General features: G+C 40.0%; 1 protein-coding gene across 5 annotated transcripts in view; it reads right to left on the bottom strand.

The window, feature by feature from the left end:
- Positions 1-19,515, bottom strand: part of LOC128453610 (serine/threonine-protein kinase VRK1) — a 32,358-nt gene extending 12,843 nt beyond the window's left edge. For 2 of the 5 annotated variants that reach the window (XM_053436596.1, XM_053436600.1), the window contains exons 1-8: positions 19,356-19,515; positions 18,627-18,780; positions 17,657-17,712; positions 16,250-16,319; positions 15,404-15,491; positions 12,912-13,020; positions 12,682-12,774; positions 12,424-12,556 (exon numbers count right to left, since the gene is read on the bottom strand). In XM_053436596.1, coding sequence (XP_053292571.1) covers positions 12,424-12,556; positions 12,682-12,774; positions 12,912-13,020; positions 15,404-15,491; positions 16,250-16,319; positions 17,657-17,712; positions 18,627-18,756 — 679 coding nt within the window. In that variant the 5' untranslated portion in view covers positions 18,757-18,780; positions 19,356-19,515. Of the gene's footprint in view, positions 1-12,423; positions 12,557-12,681; positions 12,775-12,911; positions 13,021-15,403; positions 15,492-16,249; positions 16,320-17,656; positions 17,713-18,626; positions 18,781-19,351 lie in introns of all 5 variants that reach the window. The other 3 variants (XM_053436598.1, XM_053436599.1, XM_053436597.1) reach the window with 3 other exon arrangements.
- Positions 19,516-24,368: the final 4,853 nt, after the last annotated feature.

Below are 24,368 nucleotides of genomic sequence, written 5' to 3'. Positions count from 1 at the left end.
CTGAAACCTCAATGCTGTTCTGCTTACTTTGACAATCAGAGAAGTTTAAAGATGAAATGTCTCTTGATTTAAATGTGAGAAATACACAAGGAGGCAGCAATGCAGTGACAGCATTATAAGACGCCAGTCAAACCTCACATGTAGAAAACATCTTGGAAATATAACATCCCTCATATATTAAAACACAGGGTGAGGAAAAATAAAAAGCTTTCCACAACCCTGCAATGAAAACAAGGAACTACACATGCCCCTTCAAACATGAAACAGTCATTGTCTGTCCTACTTAATCACCATGACTCCGATGATAAGAGTTAGGTCTGTTTGCCACTGTAGTTGTAATGTATGCATTAAGTCAGCATTACACTGCGGCTTCCAATTGTTGTAAATAATTACACAGTACTTCATTGCTACCAAGAGCCTATTGAAGGAGAATAAAGATGACAAATACTGACACTTGAAAAAGTATAGCAACTCCCTGAGCGCCATAATAGATTAACAATTAAAAAGATCAACAACTACATTAGGCGTAGCTGCCCTCTGTGCGTGCTCTCGGCACATTATCACAGCTCATAATAGTGTTTTGTGCGTCTGCTCTTCCTTATTTAACTTGTGTTGGCCTCACATGATGAATGGCACAGGACAGCGTAGAGATATGCATGTGCGCACACTTACACATAAACCCTTCTCAAAGGGAGCTTAGACACACTTTCTCTACATGCTTTCAACAAGGAGGTGAGGCAGCAATGATGTTGTTAATTATCTCCTATTGTTATTCAGAGTCCCTAAAGCGCGCCGCAGTGTCACACCCTTAACCCTTTTGCTACACAGTCTTGTTGTCGGGAGACGGTCTTCTGTTCGCTGGACGCCCACCGAATGGCGATAATTACACCGTTTAGCTCTGTGTTCAAAGGCCTGCCACTCGCGAGCCGTGTTTGCCAAAGCTCACCATGGCAACCTGTCAACCTGTCAACATCTTTGTGGGTATTGGTTCAATCAGGTCAGAAAGAGGCCGACAAGGGTCTGGTCCTCGGTCATAATCTCCATGAACCAATAGAAAATACCCTAACACAAAATATGAATGCTTTCTTCCCAAAGCTAGAGGTTCCTTCAGTTCATTGAAGCTCTAGTATAATACAACCATTAACTAACATTTAAATTGCTTCATGTATACAGACCTCTGCCTTTTAAAATCATATTAACACTAACATGCGTTCCATTTGATAATTGCTGACAGGACATTTTCTGCCCCTCTTTTATTTATCGATCAAGTTGATAGAAGCAGTGCCATGGCAATTAGGCAAGCAGAGCCACACTAACATACACTATCGAACTGGTGGAGTCGGGGAGTCGGACAACGTGGGGCTCACAGAGGTTATCTGAGGCTCGAGCCTCGCTCTAACCAAACACCAAAGCCCTTAATTAATGGGAGATGAATACACAGTGCAGGTTATGACTTCAACTAATTAGGGAGCTGTTAAATAGAGACAAGACGGTGCTGGGGAATTCAGCAAGGGCCGCAGATGGAGAATCGATGGTCAATGAGGAGAGGGAGCATGTAGGCAATTTGCCAGTTAATGTGTTCCCAATATCAGCTGAGGAAGGCAGAGGGTGGCAGGGCGTGGAGACTATTTTACATGTATTGACAAACACAGACTGCAAACTCTAAGGACAAAGATTAGAGTGGGGTTATTATTAATGCAGTGCTATTGTGAATACCTGTCGGTCTCCCTGCACTTACTAAGAAGTCAGATTAGCAGACAAAGACAAATCAAGAGGGTTTCCCTGTTAGTTCTGTGTAGGATTACTGCCAGGGTCTGCTATCAAGTCAACAAAGTAATAGTGTCTAGTTTCTACTATGGGAAGAGGAACATTTAGATAAAAAGTTGAAATCTGTTATATTACCCACTTTACAGACTGCTTTGAGTTTCAGGTTTGAAAACTTTTTTACAGAGCATTATGCAGACAAATATGTTGGATGTGATTTAATAAATGTGTAATCATTGGTGTTCCTCCTTTATTTTCTGTGGCGTATATAGTGTATGTGTAGTCCCTGGATAGGTGAACAAAACAATAAGAAACCTGCACAACAATTGGACCAGCAAACAATAACAACCTATGAGGTGGGGAATCTTTTTCATACCAAGGCCCTTTTCTTTTTAAAACATCCTTTATAGTGAGGGCAACATATGAAAATCTGGGAACTAAATCCTTACCAAGAAATTTTTTCACAGTTGTGTTTAGGAAGGTGTGTAATATCATGTCTTAAAATGTTGAAATTCAACTCCTGTGGGAAACCTCCTAAAAAATTGCTCAAAGTTGGGGTACCTGTAACCGATTTTTGAAAAATCGAAAATGTTAAATTTGGCTTTAAGTAACTTGTGAGGGGTCAAACTAGGGTTTTTTCATGATTCTGAGTTGATTGCAAACATTAGTTTTTCACCAAAACTACTCCTTAGTGCAAAAACAGCCACCCCCACTTTTCCCACTCACTGTATTTTCAGCCATTATTCACGAAAAAGGGTTCCAAACCCCCCCGCCTCCCCAAAATCAATAGAAAATAAAAATAACCCAGTTAACACCATGAGATATTCTATCTTTTTTCTATTTGTCTAAAGCAATAGCCTAATGGAAAGGTAATAATTGTCAGGGCAGCATTCGTTTTTCACCAAAACTGCTCCTTAGTGGAAAAACAGACATTTGAAAAGTAGCGTTATTCGTTTATTTCAGTATCTTGCATAATACTGATCCACTCTGCCACACACCTCATGTGTCAATGTCTGAGTCTTCTCCAAACTGAACATCATCATGAACACAATTCTTGCACTTAATGCCTTTGCAAACTCCACATGCCGAGATACACTTGACACCATTCTTTTTGCAGCTGCACCGGCGGTCGCTGCAATCTCCATTGCAACTGCAGACTGTGAACTGAAGAAGCTCCTCAGGAGCAATGGGGTCTAGTGTTGGAACTGGATCATATCCCTGAACACCTAATGTCCACCCGTAGTCACTAGGGTCCAAAGACATGCTCTTAAGAAGGATCCAGTCCCGGGTTTGTATATATGCACAGAGAGAGTGCTGTGCAGCTCCACCCTCTGTTGGAGACAGAGTCTCTGGTTTGATCACCCCAGCTGCCGCTTTCTGTGAGAACATGCTGTATCGAATTGAACCCAAACTGGTACCTGGTGCATGGTAAATGCACTGAAAGATGGCTGTACCAGCTTGAATCACTGCATCCTTAGAAGCCTGTGTGTCAAGGAAGATGTCCATGTGTTCATCAATATCCGAAATGTTGAAGAGAGGAGGTGGATGAGCTCACTCTTGTCATGAGTGTTGTCCAAGAACTTTGCTCTTGGTGTCCAGTGTATCAGATCTGGTTGAATCTGGAGATCACAGCATGACTTCTTGGTACGTCTGATGTGGTCATGATCTTTTGGCGATCTGCTATAGCCATCAAAGACCACAATGATCTTCTGAGAGCGACAGCCAAGACCCTGCAAGTATCTCAGGTAACTGTTGGCAATCTCCTGCCAACTCTGACCTTGTTCCCACTTCACCATGTAGAGAAGCCATCCACCATCAACCACCAGAGTGGAGGAGGGTTGGTTAGTGAGGTCAAGCGGATCAGTTAAATCCTTCAGGCTAGTCTTGGAAAAGCCTGCCTTGTTTGCCTTGTTAATTTTCTGATTTTTGTTGCTGAACAGGGACAACGGGAAGGAAGTCAGCTCATACTGTAAGCTCGTCTCAACTGTCATAGCCCGTTGGGCCAAAATGATCAGTCGGTTGAACAACTTGAGTGAGTCAAAGTGAATCTTCTTTTCATTGACCTTGGGAATCTGTCTGAGTGATGACAGGGCTTGTACCTTCAACTTCACCTCCATGGTCGATGTGGCTGACCGTCCATCCAGCTTTATCTGCATCTCCCTCCTTACTTCAGCAGCTCTCTCTGCATTAACTGGGTCATATCTTGTGCTTGTGAATCCTGTTGAGAAAGACACAAGCAACTCCTTATCTCGATCTTGGTCAAATGGGTTGATCTCCTCAAACCATTTGAGGACAAGTTCAATCGCTTCAGCATCTCGCTTCATTTGAGTTTTGGCAAGGTCTCTGTGGAGGGGACCATGTTTATTGACACCTTCCTCCATGCGCTGGTTGACATTGGAGAAGTGGTTGAGGGTAAGCACCCAGCAACTGTGACCAGAATCACTATTTCTCATCCTCCCTCTGCTCAGTCCACCTTCTGACTTGGCTGTCTTCATTAATGTCTGCTCAATACAGATGTCACACCAGGTGCCAGACCAATCATGGCTAGAGTAACGGACAACATGCTTCCCATGGGCAGTAAAACTTTTAAAGGTTTCCTTGTAAGCAGGCAAAGTCTTGAGTTGCTTCATGAGTTCACAGTACAGCCGTGCCCCCTTGGCATATTGGTGATGCCCCGCAGCTGCAAAGATGTCTAGCATCCTGGTGACAATGCAGGACAGGTGCCCATTGTGGTCTGCAAGCCGTTCACTTCTGATGAAGATCTTGATGACATCTACCATGTAGTGGTACTGCACCCAGAGTGCAGGCGTTCTTCCTTCTTTGGCAAGTCTTTTGAAGATTTCTTCAAATCTCCATTCAAACACTACAACAACTGGATCTGTGTGTCTGGCTCCCATTTTCCCATCAGCTACCTTCTCCATCAAGGTCCTCATTTCACCAAGCTCCTCCTCAGTGAAGGCATGTTTCATGATGTGCTGATAGATGGCTGCATCAATCAGCTCAGGAGGTGAGCACGGATTGCCTTGTCAAAACATCCTCCATCCAGGATGTCGTTGGCTGTCGTACTCCCTGGATAGATCAGCTGGATCAGCTCTAGTAGTCCAGAATCCTTTGGAACCCTTTATTCGTGAATATTGGCTGAGAAATGCAGTGAGTGGGAAAAGTGGGGGTGCCTGACCCGTTTGCACTAAGGAGTAGTTTTGGTGAAAAACTAATAATTGCAATCAACTCAGAATCATGAAAAAACCCTAGTTTGACCCCTCACAAGTTACTTAAAGCCAAATTTAACATTTTCGATTTTTCAAAACCGGTTACAGGTACCCCAACTTTGAGCAATTTTTTAGGGAGGTTTCCCACGGGAGTTGAATTTCAACATTTTAAGACATGATATTACACACCTTCCTAAACACAATTGTGAAGAAATTTCTTGGTAAGGATTTAGTTCCCAGATTGGTCAAATATCTGCTAAAATGCCCTTACTATTATGAGCCATTGAAAAGATTTTGTCGGGGGGTCACGTGATGCACCGTGGAGGATAGACGCGCCGCTGTCGGGCTCCTCACTGGATTTAATTTAAACAAAATTTCTCAGTCTACCCGTTGCTAAAATTGCGCTGAAATTATCACTAAACCTATAGAGGCGTTGGACATGTCGCTGGACAACTTTTTCACTATGCCCAAAAAGAGAGAAGCTCGGAAAAAGAACAACAAGTCGGCGGCTAACGAAGCGCTAGCTAACCCAGATGACGAATCAGAGCTAGAGCTAGCTACCGAAGAAGAGCCAGAATCCAGAATCTCCAGCCTCACTAACGACAGCGCAGTGGTTCAACAGGTGACGCGTAATATTAAGGAGATGCTGGACACTACACTCGCTAATATCCTGAAACCAGTCACAGAGATGTCAGAAAAGCTAGACAAAATAGTTGACAGACTGGGGTCGGTGGAACAACGAGTCTCGGACTTGGAGGATAATGCAGCGGCTAATACGCCACGGCTTGAATCGATGAAATCGGCGCTGGAAAGAGCGATGGAGAGACTTGAGAATTATGAGAACCAGAGTCGACGACAAAACGTCAGAATTATTGGACTGAAAGAAGGCACTGAAGGTAAGAATCCACCCGTGTTTTTTGAGAAATGGATTCCGGAGGTCTTGAACATGGACTCGCAAGGGGAACGGTTGAAAATTGAACGAGCTCATCGGGTGGGACCTCCAGTGGGATCCATCGGCAGACAGGGCCCCCGCGCGGTCCTGGTGAGGCTTCACAACTACACGGACAGACAGAGGATCTTACACGCAGCAAGAAACAAGGGCAGAGTTTCCACGGATGGTCAAGTAGTGTCTTTTTACCAGGACTTTTCTGCGGAGATCGTTAAGCGGAGGCAACAATCTGCAGACGCGCGCAGAAGGCTCCGGGAAGCGGGGATCAAATACGCATTTGCGTATCCAGCTATAATTAAGGTTCTCCCTCCAAATGGAAAACCGATCTCCCTTCCCACAATGAAGGAAATCAACGACTACGTGAAGACACTCCCGACCTAGTGACTCTATCAATCCACCTGTAATCAGGGAGAGTACATCATCTGCCAAATAAGGACTTCTTATACAAATGAACAGAAAATGACTCGCACAATGGATAGTAAGTATTAGGTAAGATTAAGATAACTTCTGTTAATTTTAATTTAAACACACTTATACAAGTATATCTGTTTACTCGAGTTGATGTGTATTGCTATTATTTACATAGTCGTTGACATGCTGGCATTATGGTTAGGACATAATCCAGATGGAGAGACCCGACATGCTCTCTTTTTTCTTTTCTTTTTTCTCTCTCACTTTGATTCACTCGCCCCCTCAGCTGTACCAGTATAGCTAGAGTACAACAAGGTTTTTGTTTTTTGTTTTCTAGGCTCCATTTTAGCCATGTTAGGTAGGTATTACCCAAGCCTTGGTTTGTTCTTGCTTGGATTGTTCAGGTGTTTTTTGTTTATGGTCCAGGCAGGATTTCAGATTGAAAGCATATCCAAATTATGTTATAATGTAAATGAGACTATGCAGCATGATATAATATTATATTATTTTGAATATTTTACAAAGTTTTGTACCTGGAATATTAAGGGCTCAAATAATGTTGTCAAAAGGAAAGCTGTTCTGAACTATCTTAAAAAGGAAAATGTCCAGGTTGCATTCCTCCAAGAAACCCATTTGAATGAGGAGGAGCACAAAAAATATCTCAGGGAATGGGTCGGACAGGTATATTTTACATCTTATTCTACAAATAAAAGGGGAGCAATTATACTAGTTCACAGATTGTTACCATTTACAGCTAAAGATAGCTACAAAGACACAGATGGAAGGATAGTTCTAGTAAAAGGAGAACTATATGGAGAATCAGTACTGTTAGGAAATGTTTATGCTCCTAATGTCTATGACAAGGACTTTTTTGCCTTCCTACTCAGTATAATTGTTGAAATGGACTGTACAAATATGATAATTGGAGGCGACTTTAACTGTTATCTTTCCCCCTCTTTAGACAAAGACCCCCCCCATAAAGATCAGTCAAAATCTGGCAGAGAATTACAAAATTTTCTTGAGATATTGAACTTGGTTGGAGATACATGAATCCTAATAACAAGAATTACACTTTTTATTCTCCACCTCATTTGTCATTTTCGCGAATTGACTATATATTTATATCTGGACACCTAGCCCATTTGGTGGAATGGTCTGACATTGGATCCATTGCCCTTTCAGACCATGCTTCTGTCACTTTGGAAATGCAACCTCTTAGGCCCACAGAGTGATCGTTCTCTTGGAAAATTAACTCATCACTGTTTCATGACGATAATTTTATTAAATTCTTGGAAACACAGACAGACCTCTATTTAGATGTAAACGACTGCAATGACTGTGATCCGGGACTGGTGTGGGAAGCTTATAAAGCTTATATGAGAGGCATGATTATATCATACTCTAGTAAGAAGAAAAAAGAGCGCACTCAGGAACAATCACGAATTGAGAATAAAATCAAAAAATTAGAGGAAGATTTTCATAGATCCAAATCCGATAGGGTGCTTAAAGAGTTAAAGGAGACAAGAATACTGCTGACTAATCTACTAACAAAGAAGGCTGAGTCTGATATTCTGTTTGCTAGACAAAGAATGTTTGAATTTGGAAATAAGCCAAATAAGTTCTTAGCTCGTCTTGCAAGAAACTCTCCCCAAAAAGCTTTTATTTCTGCAATATCTGATGAGGATCAAATTCGCCAGACAAATAATACAAAGATTAATGAATGTTTTCAGAGGTTTTATAAAACACTATACACCTCAGAACTGGACAATGATACACTTGCCGATAGCAATTTCTTAGATGGTTTACAGATACCTCAGCTAACAGATGAACGAGCTAAACTGCTAGAAGGACCTGTTACAATAACAGAAATTGATAATGCAATCTCCTCACTCCAGTCGGATAAAAGTCCAGGGGCTGATGGATTTTGTGTTCAGTTTTATAAAAAGATGAAAAGCAAAATTAATAAACTACTACAACGTGTGTTCAACAAATCTTTTGAAGAGGATGAACTCCCAAAATCTATGTACTTAGCTCATATTATAGTTATCCCCAAAAAAGGGAAAGATCCAGAACTATGTGCCTCTTATCGCCCCATTAGTCTACTTGGGGTGGATGTAAAAATACTCTCAAAAATAGTAGCTAATCGACTAGAAAGAGTGGTGACTGATGTAGTTAATGCAGACCAAACAGGGTTTGTGAGAGGCCGTATTTCATCGAACAACACAAGACGTTTAATTAATATTATTCACCATCTTAATTTTCATCAAACTCCAAGTGCTATAGTAACGATGGATGCAGAAAAAGCATTTGATCATATTGAACGAAAATACATGTTTGAGGTGTTGAAAAAATTTGTCTTTCAAACAGATTTTGTTCGATGGGTACGGCTTCTATATAAAATACCCACTGCCTCAGTTTTAACAAATGGTCTAATTTCTGGCCAGTTTCAACTTAACAGAGGTACAGCTCAAGGGTCACTCTGTTGTTTTCTTTAGCTATAGAGCCATTGGCAATTGCTGTCCGACAAACCTCCAGTATCAAGGGAACGGTGATAGGTACAACACAGTACAAAATTCTGCTGTACGCGGATGATATCCTCCTGACATTGACAGACCCACAAAATTCAATACCCGCGCTAATCAAATGTGTGAAAGAGTTCGGTCGAATTTCTGGATACAAGATTAATTTTACAAAATCTGAAATCATGCCTCTTGGTATTTCATATGAACATGAACCTGACTTTGTAAAACCTTTTCGCTGGGCACCAGATGGATTCACATATCTGGGGGTTAAAATAACACCAAAAATTTGTCAACTTTATGCTAAAAATGTTAACCCCATGGTAAAACACATTAAAGACAAGATGCTGAGCTGGAAGAAGCTTCCTATATCCTTTCTTGGCAGAATCAATCTTATTAAGATGACAATTCTGCCCAAAATTATGTACCCTCTATCTATGCTCTTCATATCTTTGAAGAGAAACAACATTAAAGATATAAATAAAGCTATCTCTGACTTTATATGGGCTGGCAGGAAGCCTAAAATTAAATTAGATATTTTACAATTGCCAAAAGAACAAGGGGGGTGGGGCCTCCCCAACATTACATACTATACAACTTCAATGCAAGCCAGAATTATTTCAATATGGTCGGCTGCTAAACCGAAGCCGCCATGGTTTGATATTGAAGCAACCTTCTCCAAACCGTACTCTCCTGTCAACTTACTTGACAAACGCAGGAGTGAATTACCAATTACGGCGAAAGACAATTATCTAATTAATAATGTGCGTAGTACTTGGAATTCTTTACGGAAATTATTCGGGACTAAACATAAATTGAGTTGTTTAACAACACTGACTGATAACCCTGAATTAACCAGGGGAGGCACTGGACCTAACTTTCAGAACTGGTATGAAGCAGGAATTTACCATATTTATGACCTTTGGGATAGGGGAAAATTTAAAACATTCGAATCATTACAGGCTACATATAAATTACAAACAAAAGAATTTTACAAATACCTTCAGGTCAGACACTATGTGTATACTAAAATGGATACTCTCAGTCTTCCAGGTGACTTTAACTCACTAGAAAAGACTCTCTTAGATAGTCTTAAACAGGGGCATTTTGTCTCCAAATTTTACTCCAAATTGCAATATCTGAAAACAGACAGACTATCATCCCTACGGAAACTATGGGAGACCCAGATGAAAACAACGATAGACAGTGAAATATGAGAGGAAATCTTACTTTTACCATCGAAAATATCCATATGTAACAGATTCAGAGAAATGCAATATAATATCCTACAAAATGTCTATATATCTCCTTATATGTATAGTAAATACACAGCAGGGGCCTCTCCAAACTGCCTAAAATGTAAAACTATTTTAGGGACAAGATTTCACTGCCTCTGGGAATGTGAAAAGATTCAACGGTTTTGGCAAACTGTATGCGATGGGGTTGGTGAGATAATTAAACAGAAAATACAGCCTAATCCAATATTATGTTTATTTGGTTATATTCCTGAATCACTAAGACCACATAAGAACACTGTACATTTTCTGCTTATGTTGGGCAGGAAGGCTGTTATGACCAAATGGGTAGGAGATGAACCTCCTTCAATACATCTATGGAAGTCTCTGATGTTAGATTATATTTCTCTGGAAAGACTAAGATTTCGTATCAACGGTCAGAATGACCTTTTTACAGTTAAGTTTGATAAAGTGGTGAGGTACCTGGGAGCTCAGACTGCAACTGCCTGAAATGTAAGACCTAATTAGGACTTTTGAGATCATTGCTGTAGATGTATTTTGGATTTGCTACATATTTCATATATTCTGTATGTACTGTGCTGGACTGTTATAATTTCTGAAAATGTTCAATAAAAAGAATGTTCAAAACAAAAAAAAGAAAAGATTTTGTCACGGTCAAGTGTTGCTACCTTTTCAAGGTTCCTCACAGAAAGGCCATTTACTGACGGATGTGTTAAATAGGCAACAATAAATTGAAGCATATACGTATAAATGAAATACAGTTATCCAGTCAACACACTTGGTTTCTTGAGAGCCTTTGCCTGTCACTGAAATGGTGGAAGCCTCTTGTCTCCTTCTGGTGCCCCTCATTGATTTTGTAGAAAATGTTGGACAATAAAACCGTTTCTTTCACATCAGTTTTAAAACTTTTCGCGCTGCTTTAGTTACAGTGAGGTCAAACACTTACTTATTAAATGATCAACGTGAGGTTATTTTTTAGTTCCGGCTTCTTCAATGAAAACTTACCCTGTTTTTTTTTGTAGTTCTTCCTGACTCTTGTTGAAGGTTTAGGACAGACGATGTCATACCTTGTTAAAGCCCTATGAGATAGATTGTGATTTGTGAATATGGGCTATACTAATACAATTTGATTGATTGATTGATTAGTTCATACTTGTTGTAAATTAAAGCCACCTCCAATTAAGCACATGAGAAAAAACAAACCTTGTATTAGTTTTATTGTTGGATACTTTATTTGCTGAAAAAATGTGTCACCATTTGTTGCACTGACACCACTTACCTAAAACTGACTAAACACTATTGTCCCTCTGTTAAGTAGAATCTGGTTAGGCCAATAATAATTATAAACAGGACTTAAAGTGAAGATCAGAAAAGCAGTGAAATGCTTAAGTGCGTTGATGTGTGGAAATGACTAAGGATTCAATTTGCACAGGGCTACAGCAATTTAATTTAACTGAGACCTCAACAAGAGGCAAAAGACCACTTTTCTTTGAATGGTCCACACTAGGTACTTACATTAACTATGTAAGGCCTGTGTTACATAGCCTCTTCTTAGAAAGCGTATTGATCTGAATGGAGAAGAGGGGTATCACATCTTTTCATTTCCTGCTCTCTCAAGCCCTTCTCAACAATAGATGCAAAACAAACAACAGGTAACTGAGTTTAGTGGAAGAACCTTAATCTAATCTGGCAGATTATTGCAAATATATTTACATCTAGATATTTTAGGAACAACAGCAGAGCCTACTCTTTGAAAGCAGAGCTTTCAGCCTGTATAATGACCCGCCTCATGGCCAAGAGGGAAGAATGACCTGACAGAGGTCAAATTAAATGTAACCAAATGTCAGGGCTTCTCTTCTAGGGATGCCACAATGTGGACATTTTCCCACCGGGTTGTGACCGTGTTATCGATTACATCGCGCATTTAACAAGAAAGATGCGTTTGTTCAGTGTCTTTACAGCATTAACATTATCATTTTTGTCGGCCCATTACCGGATGTGACTCTGATGTAGAGCATTACTACGCAACCCGAAACCAGAGGGGATGTGATGGGATGGCCCAGGACGAGACAAAAAATCAAATCACTTATCGGCCTCTGGTCAGGCTCAGTCACTACCTGGTCAAGCAGGGGTCGGGTCAGACAAAAAATGCAGCCCGAGTCATATACACAAAAATGACACAAACAGGTTTTATGTCTCTAAAAATGAAACATATAATTGGTATGTGACTGAACACCGTGTAACAAACGTGTAAAACCACTAACACTGACTACTGCAGAAAACACAAGTCTCTGCAACTGAAATTAAAGGCCTACCAGTCCCCTTGTGGGCATCAAGGCTTGTGTACTCAATGGTTCCATTGTGGCCCTTCTTGGGGTTTTCCTTGTATTCTTTGTGGACTCCTTCAGGAGAGTATCTGCAGGACAGCCCATAGTCTGCAAGGTAGATCTACAGAACACAACAGAAGGCCCACACATTCAACAAAAACGTATCCTATCTATTTAGAGATGCATTCTTTGTTAAAATGGTTGGCAGCGGACATTTGCATTGTTTTTGCTCTAAAGTGCACAAACCTTATGAGGGTCTCTGAAACTCTGCATGAGGTTGGCAGCTTTAATATCTGCATGGACGTACTCGTTCTCATGGATATACTCCAGTACATCCACCTGACACAGGAGACAAAGACACAGAGACATCAGTTAAAGTGTCTTTCACCCTGAATTTCCTCAATCCGATCTGCTGGAGCTCCATCTGTATCCAGCTTCCTTAAGCAACAATCAATAGAGCATTGTATTTATCTCACCAGTCCTCGACCAAGCTGGAGCACGGTGGCCTTTTTCAGTCGACCTGCATTGCGATCGCAGACTTTCTGGAGGTCAGTGCCCAGTCGGTCCATGGCCATGAAGCGGTACCTGAGTGAAAGAGGTTGGGATCCTGGTTGTGAATAACACTCCATCTTCCAATTCCTGATATGTCTCAAGCATTTGTGAGAGTCCCAAGTCTAAAAAGATCAGTAACTTCAGATTTTAAACAACTTTACAATGACTGCTAAAGTGGAGTTTCATCATATACTATTCACGTGTAGTATTGAATGATGAGTCACAATGACTTTAAAATAACATGTCTCCGACGGGGATTGATTTACCAAGACTGGGGTAATTAAATAGAAGAGGGGGAAGCTGCTTTTTAACATAATTTTCACAAGCAAAAGCCATTAAATGTCGAACCTAATTAGCATAATTATAGACTGCTAAAGGAGTTTAGCATTATGTAAGACTGCAGCGCAAACAAAATTATCATATCACCATAAAACCATAACTTTATACTGGATCTAAATACTGATATTTTAAACCATGCATAGGCTCAAAGAAACAAAAGCTTATGTGTCACATAAATCAATGGAAGAGAAAGATCCTCTAATTCAAAATATTATTTCATTAACAATCGCTCATGAGATTTACTTCAACCTTGATGTGTTTATCATTATGGACCCATAGAGGTGCAGCTTTGACCGTGAAATTCTTTTGGATGAGGGGTTCTCGAAAAACATAAAAAGAGAACCATTATTAGTTCTTATTAACGGTAAAGGCTAAGGTAAGTGACATCGTCAATTATGACATCACAAAGATAGCTTTGCCTGGGGAAATCATTGATTCCTGGAAAACTTACAGAAAACCTTCTGCAGGATCATCTAAAGTGCGGGGGTATTTTCGACAGAGACCCAAGCTCTGCAAATTGGAATTGACCTATTACAGCAGAGCAACACCTGAGTACAGTTGCTTGAAAAGAAAGCTTGGATTAAGACTAAATAATTTTGGCCAAAATGATTTACTTCATCCCCACTTAAGCAGTATCTATATAACAGTAGAAAAAGTCATTTATTCGCGAGGCTGTAATGGTATAATTTCACCATGTGTCATTTAACATAGTTACAATGCAGTTTTATATTTTCTGTATAAAAAATGAGAACTTACTGACTAAATGAAGAAATGACATCTAACATTACAGACTGTTGATTGTTTCCTTGCTGGTGAGGGATTTTCTCAACTACAAACTCTATTACTAAAGGGATGAAATGAATCCATGTCAAACCCATTTTAGGTCAGGTTCTTGAGTAAAAACTACTCTACCCTCACTGGTCAATTTATGAAGTCCACCCAGATCTAACTAATGCAGTGTGAATGTAGTATGAAACAATAGAAAATGCCTGCAATAAATCCTCCTACATAAACTGCAGTATTTAGTGAACATGTTTAATGTGGAGGATGTTGATATATTTTAATGATAAATTTGAAAGGGCACTGAAGTAGTTGGTTTAATATCTCACTTGTCGTAGGTACACCACGGATCTTGACATTATGTGCAGCATTTAATTACCTCTACTGTGATGGCGCACTTCTTAAATGATAATAAAACGATCTCTAAAAAGATTGGTCCTGTTACCTCATTGTAAAGTGTACAGCCCTGCCTTTAGAGTGTGACTATGCTACTCAACAGGACATGATGGGTCGGTTCGGGGACGAACAGAAAAATGCAGCCTGAGTCCCGCTCTACTCTGCTGCAGCGCGGAACAGACACCTTCACTTGATAACAAAGTATTCATAATTACTGACGTGGACACACCCACTGATACATCAAAGTTAACCAAATAAGTTTTACGTCTATATTTAATGAAACTGAGGGTGTGGCTAGTGCGCAGGTTGCACAAAGTATTTATACTATGTGCTCACTGGCCCATTTGTGGCTGGAAGACGTGTGCCCTGAAACCTTTGAGTTTAACGCAGCTCACTCTACTCTTAAGGATGCAGGATTTCATACATTTCACACCACTACCCAGAATTTACTCACACTGCAACACAACACACATAAATACGGATGCCCTCCGGGTCAAGTATAGAACATACAAAAGCCCACTTGGCCTTGTAGTAAAAGCCCAACAGGTAATTCACTTTGCGATCCAACAAGTACCTTTTATTTTGAAGTTCAGCCGCTTAAGTGTAGCTAAATTAAAGAAACTGGAATTCTTATTTGCTGCTTACATTTTATCTCACATATGACAAAAGTATAGTAAAAATATAAAATGCTCAGGTAAAAATAAAATTATCCATTTAAACATTAATCTCAGATTATGGTACAACATGGAATAAAACGTCACGTTAGATTTTGGCAAAACTGCAGTAATACTGTGATATGCAGAGCAAATGCTGATATTGTTTCTACACCCATAAAAGGAAGACGTACACATGACATAATAATAATTACATGTTTTCCCCCACATGTTGGCTGTGTAAATACCTGAGGTTATTATGTTCAGCCAGTCCTGATCCCCAGTAGGTCGGGATACCCAGGAAGTCCAATTTCCTGCTGCGCATCCATTTTTCCACTGGAACATAATTAGAGCAGGAATAATTAAGTAAATGTGTGTACAGACCTGAGGTTCTAATATTGGGTGTCTGAAAAGACTGAGTCAAACTACCCACTAAATTATAAATAAAAACAACTTTAGCTACATTAAGAGAGTAGAAACTCTGGTGCCTTGGACTAGTAAATTAACTTATGTATTTAGGGTTAGGTTTAGCAGCTGGAAAAACTTTTTACGTTTCGTATTCCAACTTTTTCAGATTCTTATTATTTCGCAGCCTTGAGCAAAGCCCCAGTGTAACAGCTTGTCACAGGAGCCGGAACAAGCCCTTAAACTCTATGTAAATTAGGAAAATGTGTCCTTGTAAGTGTAATAATGAATGTATGTGAATATCAATCTTACAGTGTTGAATATACAACTCCAAACGCACGTGCACATAGAGGCGCCAGACAAAGCAGTGGGTCTGGCTCAGGTCTTGATGGCTACTGGCCTGACTGGCGCTGAACCAGGCTGGCAGGTGGTCAGGGGCTCAGCAGAGGCCCGGGCATCATTACGTGTGAGTGGCTCACTGTCTCTTGCCCCTCTCCTTGCGAAGGAACTGGAGAGCCCAGACAAGCTCAGAGAGGGGGGCTGACTACCACTGAGGTGCATGTTTGCTTTGGCTTATTATTAATTACTGTGTGGCACGCAGCAAAGCCTCTGTCTGCGGCCACTTCATCAGTCAAACACACTCGTGCACCAGCGAGCTGCTGGGACGCCAGACAGGTGGTGCTACTCACTGCTCTCTGCTTTGGCCGCCCTTTGGTAGAACTTGAGCTCCAAGAACAAGGGACCATTCTCCTGGTACTCCTGCATATACAAGACACAGTATGTTAGTTAAAGCTGCATTAGGCTGACTGAGCACTGTCCCAACTAATGAGCATCATCCAAAGCAATGAGCATCATCCCACAAAGAAATCTGCCTGTGCATTCGGTTCCTTGTTAAAGTTTTCTTTCTGTTCTTTCTGCGACCTTTTTACATAAGGAGTAATTTCTATGTCAATTATAACAAAGTGAGGAACCTCTGGTTTCTTTAAATATGTTGTTTTATTTTTCACCCTTTAATCAGGACTATAAACTACAAGTAAAGTTCATTCTTCACTATAGTTCTCACTCATTTCTGGCCCTTAAATATATTTTTAATCTACAGCCAGAAGCCACTTCACCTTAACACACTTCTAATATATTGTTTAATATGTGTAAGTGTAAAAAAATATAAAAAAAATGTTTTTACATGATCATAGTCATGTGATGTAATAACTTCCTAAAATCTGGCAGACCCAGTGAGGTTGAGGTTGAACTGGTGGATACTGCAGGAGGTTACTGCTCATTGTGAGGACAAAGCCCATGTAAAACCAAACCATATAATTTACTCAATGGTTTGCGTTTGGATTGAGCTGAAAGGTGAAGCACATTTATGACTGTGGATTAAATAGGAATATGACGATGACAAATCGGAACCTTTCATTTATAATGTACACCACTAAATCCTTTCTCAAGCTTTCAAAGCATCATTGTATGAAACAAAAAAAATTCTTAAAAGGTTAGGAACAAAGAGATGTGGTCTGTGGTCTGACTCAGTTAGGAGATAAACAACGGAGATGCTGTGTTCCTTCTCTTGTCCAATCACTTGAACAAAAAGGTGCATGTCAAGGGAGCAAGCCAGTTTGACATTGAACACAGTCCAAGGTGTGAACAAAATCCTGTCTCTGCAGTCTTAATCTATCCACCCAGCCAAAATGTGCCTATTTGCATGAGATGTTCACATCCTGAAGCTATTCCAAACCATGCAATCCAACAGTGACTCTTTAATAGATTTGCACCACCTTAGGATGGAATTCTAACCATAAATAATAATTTGATAGTAGTCCATGTGCAAGATGAACAACCACCAAACCGACTAACATTTTGCTTCATTGTCAGATACTGTATATTTGGTCATCATTGATTATTCTTATCACATGCTTACCAGTGGCTTCAAACTAAATTACACAATTAAAAAAAAGAAAAAAAAGGTTATTGTTCACAATCATGGTTATGGCTACTTTCAACTTCCAGTATATGATGTATCTGTATACTAAAATATGAGATCAAAATTTGCACCTGAAGATGAACAGGCCGTCTGCATGTAGCATTAATGTACTCACCAGTTTTATGACAAAGTCAGTGTCTGCTGCGGCAGGTCTGTCAACATCCCGAGAGGCTTGAAGACGAGAGGAGACATAGAGGAGAGAAATGAAGGCTACAAAGTTATTATACGTTACGTTAAGTCTTAACTCGTGGTGTGAATCAAATCCTTTGGAGTTTTTAAATGTATTTAAGAACAGAGGAGAAATTTACAAAGAGCTTTATTGATCAGCTGAGCAGAAAACAAAGGTCTTCATAGATTGGAGGAGTTGAGAACTGACTGATTTGTTCATACAACCTAAAAAAACTGATTCACCAAAGTGTCTCCCTCAAACCATGTTTGTATCTGGCAGAGAAAGACTTCCATTCTGGATTTCTGCAGAAGTTAATTTAAGACTTTAAGACCAAAAGTGAATCACAATTAAGACCTGTGTTAAATACAACAGATGAATTGATAATGGATTCTCAAAATTACTAACACTTCCCCATAAATAAAGATAAGCCCAGCCTAGCAGAGAATAACCCTCAATATGCCACATTATCGCTCAAACTACTGGCAGAAACAGTTCGTATCCATTGTCTTTCCAACAGCCGAACGTACTGCGATATATTTTGACTGAGTGATTGACGACCAATATCAGTTCCAAGTTAGTCTTGTTTGTAGTTTTATTTTAGTTTGCTAATATCGTTATTAGTTAGCGAGACCTACAAGAGTGACATTATAAACTATGCATGGCTCCAAAGCATCTCACTTGCACAATAAAACTGAATCATGGCAGAAGTACTATTAAATGAAATTGAACATAATTACATAAATGTATTCAAGACTAAGTATGTGATGTTTATACATTTTAGACTTTTTAGGACTTTTTAAAACCCAGGACAAACCCTGTCTATTCTACAAATCCTAGTTCACATGCACATGTGAGCATGTACAGGGTGTTTATGTGTGGAGAGTGGTTGTCAGACAGAGTTTGCTCTTTACAGTACCAAGATAAATCAGTCCAAAGCCGCCCTGACCGATGATCTTCCCCAGCCTCCATTTCCTTTTCTCAGTGTCTGTCAGAATGAATCCCTCTGGGAGAGGCTTAGGAAGCACGTTCTTTTTAGGTGGCGCCATGGAACCTGGAGAGTTTGAGAAAACCTGTCAAACAACAAATTCAGGAAACAATCACATCAAACAGATGGACATCATGTTTCTCATTGTAACTGTGACATTAGTCTTCTGGGACAACACTTAAATGGATAAAATAATTTAACTATAGGTGTGCAGACTGCAAACTCTTACACTTTGAAGTCTCATATGAAAACAAAAATGAAACATGAGAATGAAACCAGCCCTGGTTTTATAGTCATTGAACTGTGACTTCTCTCTTGTAAAAGTTAACAACAACCTTCACATTTGCCATCCTGGAGATTCTTATATAACATGTCTTACAATACACAGCAGCTGTTGGTGGTTATATCTTCAGATTATGTACAGTTGAAGGACAGTGGTATAGGATCTACAAAGCTACAGCACAGATGTAATGGTGTAAATTTAATAATACCAATATAGCTGAACTGTTGACAGCAGCGGTTGAACCAACTTAAGACCTTTAAACACAAGGGTTAACGTTACAGCTTTAGAAGAAGCACATAACTAGCAGCTAACTTCGCTAATAGTAAGGCTTTTAATATGAATGTATGAGTATTAACCTCATTGATTAACCTACCGACCTCTGAGGAAACCGGAACCAGACGTCGTCAGATGTGTTCTCTGAGCATGTCGGACTGTCGCGATAATATTTAAAATATACGTCTTCCTGTAATGTTTAGTCCATAACGTGTCCCTGTGTCCCAGTGAGAAACCAAAACAAATCCTTATTATTTCCTGGAAGTTGTCCCACCCCCTCCACCTAACAGCCAATAGCGTGCAAGGAAAAGTTTCTCAACAACCAATAGCCAATAGAGAGGCGGGAGTACGCGGTGACAGGCAGTCAAACGGATAAATCCACTTCCTATACATTGTGTCTATCATCTGCGGAATGAAAGGCTGACCATGTTGTTATTATTTATTTATATATCTTTGAAGATTGTTTGAACTTGTAAAAATGCCAGTTATAAATGTAGAGGGATTCCTGAAAATGTACAAATATTATTAAAGGGCAACTTTCTCTTTTAAAAATGTTTAGAATTAATTTCATTACAAGATATATAAAGGGCTCTGTCTGTGAAGCAGCTGATGACAGCAGAGATAATACAATTTTATGGGAGTTATTATACTTGTATAGTTCATTTTAAGTGAAACTAACTTCAGTCTACAGTGAGTCTTTCAAATACAGCTGGAGATCAATTTGAGTTCACTATGCTTACATCACTGACCATGTCTGAATGTGTGTTAGAAAAGACAACAGACTTTGAAGTTTGATGATTACTCTGTATGACCTTTATTCATATTATGTGAGTTTGAGGTAGTGTATTGTTACGTATTCTGTTGTATCCTCAACTATCTATAAACAATAATGTGTGTTTGTTTCTGTGTGTGTGTGTGTGTGTGTGTGTGTGTGTGTGTGTGTGTCTAACTCAATTAAGACGTCACAGTGTGCCATTGTGTTGTCTTCTAAAGTATTTTCAAAATCATAACTGCAGCTCTCAAAATAAATAATTGCACGGACTTGACCATCATCCACAAATCATGGCATGAACTCAGTTATATATGCGCTTATCAACCCCAATGGAAGGGAGAAAGTCCTTTTTATTGAGCAGTGCCCCTTCCTTTTCTCTCGAAATAGATTGTAATCACAAACGGGCCCTATGCTCATGACTTGCAATATGGTGGAGTTTACCCCTCCATCAAGAGTCTACATGTAACTAATTAATTTAATTACTCAATAAAACACTAAATAAATTTTTCATCTAAAAGAAGAGATTTCCCTGCTACTGAATAATTGTGGGTCACCCTGCTTTACAGAGCAGAAATTTCCCATAACATACATTTATTTGTCTATGTTTACCATCTGATGTTGTACCAAAAATGCTTTAAGATGGCTTTCATCTCTTTTGAGGGTTAAATTCGAAATGGTTTAGTGTTTTAGCATAACAAAGTTTAAGGTAACTCCGGTAAAAAATATATACCTGCATCATCCGGTGTATCAGCTTGTCAGCCTCTAGGGTAGCTGATACTCAGGGTGCATAAAAATGCATAAATGCCAGTTTCAATCAGATCCCTTATACTTAAAGTGGACTCAAAACTACAACATAAATAACTGCTCCACAGAGTAAATAAGGGCAGTCAGTTTAACATGCAGTGAAATAAAACCAGAGGCAGTGCAGGACTCTGCCATTGGAGTCAGCCTTCGTAGTAGCCTATTGCATGCTGTTTATTCAACTTACTTACACAATCAATAACAGTTTGTTTTCAGGATCCCAGGTTGATTTCCATTTGCTGTACAACATGGTCAATACTGGCTAATGAACACAGACTGCGGGAACAAATATAACAGGTGGTGGACACAAACTTGAGCATGTCTCCCCAATCATCGCTCCTAATCACGCTCCTGTCTTATTTCAAGAAAAAAAGAGGGAACGTTTCTCTTCTTTTTGCTCCTGTCAGTGTGCACCTGCACATCGATCTGTAGGCATCATTCAGGGTCTAACTGAAGACTTGAAGATTCTGCTATGAAAATAAAGAACAGAAAACTGCATTTGCTTTGGATTGAAGAAGTCCTCGTCTTCCTTGATGTTTGCTTGGACTGTGTAAAATTGATGTCGCTTTTGTTGCATGACATGATGCACCTTGTTTTTTCTTTTGCTTAATGACACAATATATACGAGTGAAAATATATGTAATGGCTATTCCAGCTGTGCTCATTAGGTGAGTGAGGTGTACACTTAGATTTCCTGGGCATAAAGACTCAACAAATGTTGCATAATGAGCAACATTTGGAAAAAAAGGAGAGAAAAAGATTCCCTCTTAACAGGAGGAAACCTCCAGCAGAAACAGGTTCAATGTAGGCTGCCATCGGCCTCGACCGGTTGGGGTGAGAGGAGAAAAACTTGGGTAGATAGGAGAAGTGGGTGGGAAAGAGGGGAGACAGGAGAGGAGGAGGCCCATTACAAAAGAAAAAAAGAAAAAAGATCTGAGATAATCAATCATCAATCAAATGTTATTTGTATAGCTCATATTCACAAATCACATCCTCTGCCCTTAACCCTCAACAAGAGTAAGGAAAAACTACCAACAGGGTAAAAAGAACGTAGAAACCTCAGAGAGAGCCACATGTGAGGGATCCATCTCCCAGGACGGACAGAAGTGCAATAGATACCACGTGTAATGGAGACCATCAGAAAGATAAGAGTATCTACAGCATTTATTCGAATAAACAGTTTGTAGCATAATGGAGGGTAAATTGATTAATGAAATATTGTCAGTAATGATCGAGTATCTGAGTAGACATATTGTTTATCAAGCAGTCTTTTCGTAATTAAAGTCCATGGTTGGCAGCCACCACGACCAGGATCCAAATGCAGTCAGTGCTTAAGCAGAGCTCAAGTCAAAAGCAAGTCAGTAATTGTAATTGAATCAGAGTCCTTCTCTTGAGATCTGGGACACATCACACAGTTTGGTATCATTTTAATCATGATATACGGAAGATGAACGGAATGATAAACTATTAATCCTGATGAAGAAGTGATAGCATGCAACTCATTATATTTTACATGAGCTAGCGTGTTGGATGTATTTTTTAAACTTTTATAGGTAGCCAGTCTGGCTTTGCCCCCTAAAAATAATACATTGCAAAAGTTGAACTGTTCCTTTAACTACATTTCAACAGAGAGAGACTCTATAGTTCAGTGGGACCAACAGAGGTTAAATGCGTTTAATAAAGTCTTTGTCCTTGTCCAGTAGGACACAGCTGTACATCCTCGCACCCAATCGATCCAACAGCCCTCGGTGTTAACTTCATTGACACTGTAACCTCTCACTGAGGCCCAGATTTTTAACCCTCGCCTTCTTGCATCTCTCCAACGCTCCCCCTCTGTTGTCTCCTCTCTTTTCACTTGCCCTCCACCTCTCTCGCTCTCTTCTCTGCCTTCCCCACCTCTGACTTCGCCAGCTCTCATCCGGGGGTAATTGCTCTGAGAGTTCTGGGGGCTGCCTGCTGAATCGCACTCGCGGTTTCCTCTCCCTGCCTCTCGGAGTTTGGGCTCGGTGACACCAATCTCGCTGAGGGCGCGACACCATTTTTTTGTGCCACCGGCCCTCGTGATGGAGATGGTATGATTGTCCTAATTAGAGGGGCGAGGATCGGGGGGGCTGCGGCTCTGACCCACCCCGTCCTGAGTCCATATGGTGGGAGGCTGATAATGAGCCAGTTAATGTGCTGTGTCCGTTAGTAACAGCTACTCAGTATGGACACTGTGCCAAAGAGATAGAGGAGGTTTTACTCTCTTTGCCCTCTTTTCCACCCACCCACCTCAACTCATACACACATAAATTTACATTTAGCCTCTGATAAAAAAATTGTCACTCAAAAACCTGATGTATTTATGAGCTTAATTACCTACAGTAGTCATACTTGTCAGCACATTGGTGGGCGTTACAATTTGTCAGTAATTATGGACGTCCTGCCCCCGTATCATAAACGACATTTTCAAACTGTTTCATTTTATGAATCATTTGTTCCTGGCCCTGTCTCTCAGCTCCCATCATGCAGCTGTGCCACTATTTCATGTTGTGACTTTGTTTCCCTTATGAATATGAAATTAAGCCAGTTCAAATGAAAGTAATACAAATCTAATGGCCAGTAATGAGATGCTGTTTCACCATTATTGGATGTGCACTGGGTCTATGCCAGTGTGTGTGTGTGTGTGTGTGTGTGTGTGTGTGTGTGTGTGTGTGTGTGCATTCTCAATGCTGTGTATGATTTGATGCTAATAAAACCATACTTTCTGCTCCAGGGAGCAAGCACTGACCAGGATTCAGATTAGGCCTTAATGGCTTCCAGGCCTGGGGCTAAAGTGAAATGCAAAACCCCAAACCAAACATCACTTAGTCTTTACATTTCCTGATGTGGCCCGGCAAGTGGAAAATGGAGACATGAAGCTGTTTAACTGCAGTGTGCCTTGTTTCACACAAACATTGCATGGAAGATGGTGCTCTACATGAACAAAGATGTGTGTATGGATTTGCATTGTGATGCTGTGCTAACTGTTAGGTCCTGTTGATTTGTGTCCACTCAGCAGCTTCATCCCAATCAACTGAATGACTTCAGCATTGAAGTAATCAGAGTCTTTTTTCCTCTCGTCTGCATCAGCCAGACAAACACATCAATGTTTGAACAATATGGGATGTTAGAATACTGTTTGCACAGAACCTGCCATATTGGTATTTTGTAGATTAGTAATTTTGTTTCCTTTGTCATCTGTTATTTTCCTTTTTATTAGTAATAGAAGCTATGATAATATAAAGACAAATTAAGATATTGCATTGCAGTCAAATTAGCTTCAAGTGGAACACATATCCAGCACTGTTTATAAACAGCCCACCAGCAGTCTCTCTCTCTCTCTCTCTCTCTCTCTCTCTCTCTCTCTCTGTGTAAAAATAACAGCAGTTCAGTAAATGCTTCAAATTAATATATAAGCCACACTAATGAAATGTAATAAAGTAGATTAAGTTTAATTTTATGAAAAACATTGACCATAAAACCCTTATTGCAGATAGACTAGGTATGATGAACACTCTACTTT

This window comes from Pleuronectes platessa, chromosome 12, assembly GCF_947347685.1.
Source record: "Pleuronectes platessa chromosome 12, fPlePla1.1, whole genome shotgun sequence".
NCBI lineage: Eukaryota > Metazoa > Chordata > Actinopteri > Pleuronectiformes > Pleuronectidae > Pleuronectes > Pleuronectes platessa.
Note: the sequence above shows the minus strand (reverse complement) of the source record. Positions and strands in the feature narration are given on the sequence as shown.